Raw genomic sequence first — 6,000 nt, forward strand, 5'->3', positions numbered from 1 at the left:
CTCTCACCACAGTGACTTGGGACTTGCTTGATACTTGTAGGTCAAGACTTGAGACTTGCTCATGACTTGCACATGTAGGACTTACTCCCACCTCTGCTATTTTGACATACTTGTACTTAATTTAGTATTTCAATCTGATGCTAAATATTCTTCTACCTTACTGCATTTTGGAGGCAAATATTGTACTTGTCCCTCTTTTACAGTTATTTAACCCTCATAGTAACTAGCTACAGTAGATAGAGTAAGTAGTATTGCATCATATGATGCAATACTACTTACTCTATCTACACAGTATTTTCCATAAGTTAACATCATTGTCTCATCATTGACAAATTATAACAATAAAACAATATAAAATGTATTGGTGTATAAACAGATTAATAATATTCTATAATACAATAACACTGTGAACAAAGTACCAAACTGAGCACTGCTATTCAATTAACATTTACAATCAGGAATTTTACCGGAGTATTGAAAGTAAAGAAGCAATACTTCCTCCACAACTGACCATTCACACAAAAGTCAATCAGGGTTGAATAAAGTTAAACAGAGTTGAATAAAGCTACCTGCACCCTGGCAGGTCTGGTGTCAGTTGTTGACGTGCTCTCTGCTCCTCAGGCGTTCTGTTTGCCCGGCAGTCGGCCATCGCAGCGATGACGGGACAGCGTGGGAGACACAGCAGCTGTCACACTCAGGGAAAGAGCAGTCCCTCTCAGTTCCAGCCCTCCCGCTCCTCCTCCTCCTCATCCTCATCCTCTTCCTCGCTCCACGGACACAGAAACTCCTCCCCCTGAGTTTCCTGTCCCTCTTCACCTCCTATCCAGACTTACCAGGGAGGAAATCTTCTGAAAGACACCAAGCAGTCAGAGACACATCAGAGAAAGCCACCTTCACTCAGTTTGAGGGAGGCTTTCTCTTCATCACAATCCTTCTAGGTCAGATTGAAGAGTAGTCAACATTTTTACATGCAAGAAATCTTCCAGCCCCCCGTTTCCCCCTCTTCCTGCTCTGAATTAGCGGTGTGTTTGAGGACCTTTGTGTGTAACCATTGTCTTGAACACTTCAAAAGCATGGTCGCCTTTCATCTTCAGGTGAAACCTGGGTGAAGCCAAACGAAGAGTCCCTATTGTGCAACATTTCAATCATAACATGAACAGCTGACCTTCAGCAGGAAATGATGTTCACTTTATGAAGCTCACTACTAACAGCTGATACCAAAGAAGAAAAACAAATTCATATTGGTAAGCACGTCCAGCATTTTCAGTGAGCATAAGCTCCAGTTATCAAAGATTATAGCGAGAACACAAGCACGTCCACAGAGGACATCTTCATGTAATGGGTGGAAAGGCTGTCTACAATAATTCATATGGTCTAACTTTGGTTAAAGATGTCTCCACCAACAAAAAGGTTACACAGAGTTATGTATGTGTGCATCCAGCATCTTCTCCTAAACAGTCAGCAGGCAATCAGAAACACGTTAGCTACTTTGTTAGCCAGAAGGCTAATGGGAACATAAGGTCACGGTTAACACATAGCTCCTCCAACAGTATCAAACAGTATCAAATATTAACATGTAATCGTAATATATCCCCATAGGATTACAACTACATTTACAACAGGGTCCCTCTACAAAATAGGTTTTTTATTGGGTTTTTGTTGTGCACAGCAAGTACATTAATATTAAAGTGACTAGAGCAGTTGTTTGTTACCCTGAAAAAACTGTGTAAACAATCACTTTATTTAAATGTTTTATGCCAAAATATTTCACATAACTGTATTAGGTTAGTTGAAAGCAATAATATTGCAAATCGGAAATATTAGGTTCAACGCAATATTATTGCTTTCAACGGTTAGGGTTAGGGTTAGGGTTAACTGATACAGTTATGTGAAACTTGTTGACATTAAGTTTTTTGTATCAGCTCAAAACAACATTGGACAATATAATTGGACAATTTCACCAAAGATTTCACCAAAGATGTAATACTTGCACCACCGACCGTTAGTTTTCCAGACCAGGATGTACACAATATAAGAACCTACCAATTGGGATAGCCAGCATTCAAAAATGTAACATTTATATGAGCTCACAAACACATATTTTGTAGACTCTGCGAAGGCTTTATAAATATGAACTTCTTATTTGTGATTACTTTAATATAATGTTACAATGGACCCTCATCAGTTTTCAATGCATCTCTTTTTTAACGGTGCTCTTGTCCCTACATATTGTATTGTAGATTGCATTCTGGGACATCAACCACATGAAGGAAGAGTTTATTATGCATTTGGCTCACAGTTATTAGCCTTTAGTATGTTAGCTGTTGTCAGAATTGATGACAGCTAGCTGAGATAAAGAGAGAATCCTTCCCATGAAATAGTCTGCTCCCAGCAACACACTTTTTCATCTGCTGCACTTCAAAAACTGAAACGTTGACTTTCAGACTTTCAATTAAATGTATTTTGTGAACAAATGTCACATTATTTCATTAGGTTATTTGAAACCAATAATAATAAGTTGAACCTAATATTTTTTATTTTTAACTTCATATTATACAGTTATGTGAAATCTGTTGTCATAGTACATTTAGATAAAGTCAACATTTCAGTTTCTTGAGTGTTGTGACAGACATGGTGAACTTTTAACAAACAGCTGCATTCTGTAGAAGGACCTCAGCAGGAGTCTTCTTCATTTAGGAGGCTGCTGACAACACTAGTTTATTCTTTATCCCCCTAGGTTTGTTTTTGCTCTGATCACAAACTTGATTTTTGACACAAGAAATGCCTGATCACAAAACTTGTGGAATGCATTCTTTGCTTGTAAAGATCGCACAATATTAAATTAGTATTAAAACAAGATAGTTAGTCAAGATCACAGAGAATCTTTCCTTCGCTTGATGACAAGAGAAGTACTTCTTTAAAAACTGTCCTCTCACTTGCAGAGTGGACAGAGACAGATTGAATTGATGTGATGGCAGACATTGTTCCGGTACAATGGTTTCCTCATTCATTAGAGCAAATGTTGCGATCGACATCATTGGCCGACTGTTATGGTTGTGGTCAGAAATACTTACAGAAATCAGCTGAGGCTGAGTCGGTAGAGCTGCGGCACATGAGACTACATTTGTTCTTTGAAGAAATCTTCTGCAGCGCACAATGAGGAGAGCCAGGACCACTAGCATGTAGAATATATCAGTGGTGTTTGTTAACATATAAGATGCATAATAAGCACAAAGCTGGCATAGCCTTGGGAAGAGATGAATCAAGAGAGTGCTTGTATGGCATTGAATTCCTTTGAGAAAAGGAGCAGAGCGCTTCAGCCCGAGGCAGCAAGCGATCGGAAATAAAGGAGGCGCACAAAGACGTGTCGTCTGCAGGAAACTGTTATCACTCACACGTTTTATATTGTGAACAGAACCTAGGTTTCGTTTTTTAGCAATGCACTTGTTTAACATCAGAAAGCTCTTCCCTCTTTAAGTTCTCTCTTTCTTTCTCAGCTTTCAATAAGATATGAAATATTTTCTTTATTATGAAGGGAAATGGGAACTAGTTTGAACATATGGGTTTTTATTAAGGCTGTTAAAGCATTTCATTGCAGATTTTATTTATTATGTTTTATATTCAATGCTGCAAACGTTGCATTCAGCTCCACCACTTTGTTGCAAACCCTTTTGAAGAGTTTTTTGGAATGCAGATACCTCACCAATCTCCCTGTACATAGTCATAGTAAAGTATGAATACAAGATATACCTCATAAATTTCATTTATTTTTTATTGTACAGCCACCTGAAAACCAATGTTTTACTTCAACAGATCACTGGATTTTTCTTTTTTTTCATATTTTGTATGATTATACCAAAGAAGGGAATATTTTATTGACACACATCTACCTCATTTGTTATAGACTGTGCCAACAAGCATGTCCACACTCTTTATTGCCGGTGTATTCATGGTGTTTCATATCCATGTATTTGTGTGAACACAAAATGCTTTTCAGTCAAAGACAAATCAATAGATTAGTTAAGCAACATGTTCTAAGTGCTTTTTACGTTGGGTGTTGTGCCGGCGCAACAAAACAGCCTTTTGTGGAACACAGTAGGGACGCTTTTCAAATGAATCCCATCTGCATGAGAACATGACCATACAGCGGGAGGAGGACAGCAGCTTGAACAATGAATGGCTCAGATTGGTGTCAGACGCTCTGATTTCCAGAAAGACTGTAAGGTGCAGTTGAAAAGCAAGTAAAGGACTCTGAGAGTGTACCATTACACTGAAGTCAGACAATGATAGGAAATATGTATCAGCTGATATAAGTTCATAGCCCAATATATCATATTGGCTGAAAAGTAACAAGAAATATCAAAAATATGTTTGAGGGCATTTGAAAATGAAGCTTGTCCAGCAGAAAGCATTGACAATGTTTTAATGCCCAGTTCACTTCATGTGTGGCTTACTATTCTTTGAAGCAAATGTAAGGATCCTTATCAAATGTTTATTTAAAAAAACAAAAACAAAGGTGGGCCAATACATTCAATCGTATACATTTAGACGACTTGAATTACGTTTCGATTACATTCGCTTTGAATTTCCTCTCGACCAAACCCCCACCTTTACTCTAGCAACACCACCAGCCAACATTTTGAACTTCACAAAACGTATCAACAGGCAGGTTCACAATATCGCACTAAGCAGATTCATGTTCCCCAGAGGTTGATCCCTTTTGAGTCGCTGTCTTCCTCACCTGATCTCGATGGGCTCAGAACAGTCTCATAATACACACATGCACACAGAAGGATTCACACTTGTATGTCATGATCCGCAAAAGGATTCACACTTGTATTTCCGGATCCACACTTGTGTTTTTTCAATGCACACACAAATGTGTTCCCTTTCATATACATGTAAATAAAATCCAAACACAGAAAAAAGTTTTACATATGTATTTTTGATCCACACATATTTGTTTTCCGTTTAAATCCCCTGAACCTACAAACACAAACCGCTTTCTGTGCACGGATCGCTGTGCATTCGTGTGTGGGTTTTTTGAGACTCCCCTGACGGTCACCCGATTCGTACTTGTAATTTCTCTCATCAATAGCCAATCAGATGTCTCCTCCAGTCTAAGCCAATCACATGAGCGCGCCCCCACGAGGGTATGATTTATTGCGTTCATGACACTTCATATACGCATTTTGCGCTGTCCGGTCAGCTCGCTAAACAGAGGGCGGAGCTTCAGGTGATCATGCAGAGCTGCATGTCTCCGTCAGACTCAGCAGCTGACCTGATCTCTCTCTCGCGTCCGGTTACACTTCACTCGCGTTTATGTCCATATCGATCAGATCCAGCTCTCCTGATCGGCCTTTATAGAGAACACCGATCAAACTATTTAGAGTGAATATCGGCCGATAATGACCGGCGGGGCTCCCCCCATTGACAGTTCACTGTCTAGCACTGGCTTCGTAGTGCACTGATCGATTAGGCTCAAAAGACCCACACACGAATGCACAGCGATCCGTTCACAGAAAGCGGTTTGTGTATGCAGGTTCAGAGGTTTTAAACGGAAAACAAATATGTGTGGATCAAAAATACACATCTAAAACTGTTTTCTGTATTTGGATTTTATTTACATGTATATGAAACGGAACACATTTGTGTGTGCATTGAAAAACACAAATGTGAATCCTTCTGTGTGCATGTGTGTATTATGAGACTGTTCTGAGCCCATAGATCTCCTGGTCTGACTTCATGCAGATTGTTCACAGTTCCTGCTTTAAAATGCTTTGACTAGCTTATGATGACAGTGTAACACTCTAGGCTGAGTACTGGTGATAAAGCTAATAATATATTATGTGACTGTATGTATAGATGGTGATGTTGAATTTTTACAAACACAATCGTGCAGCAGAGGACAATCCTCAGCCAATAAGATGGTGGTTGTGCTTTATAATTCTCATGTTTACTTGAAATGTGTTCTCTAGCAATCAGACAAATGTGCAGGTA

General features: G+C 39.1%; 1 protein-coding gene across 1 annotated transcript in view; it reads left to right on the forward strand.

Annotated features, from left to right (window-relative positions):
* arid3c (AT rich interactive domain 3C (BRIGHT-like)) overlaps positions 1-4,934 on the forward strand; it is a 97,182-nt gene extending 92,248 nt beyond the window's left edge. Inside the window, exon 8 of the mRNA XM_079686842.1 lies at positions 622-4,934. Coding sequence (XP_079542968.1) covers positions 622-797 — 176 coding nt within the window. The 3' untranslated portion in view covers positions 798-4,934. The remainder of the gene's footprint in view (positions 1-621) is intronic.
* Positions 4,935-6,000: the final 1,066 nt, after the last annotated feature.

This window comes from Notothenia rossii (assembly GCF_949606895.1).
Source record: "Notothenia rossii genome assembly, chromosome: 6".
NCBI classification, from domain to species: domain Eukaryota; kingdom Metazoa; phylum Chordata; class Actinopteri; order Perciformes; family Nototheniidae; genus Notothenia; species Notothenia rossii.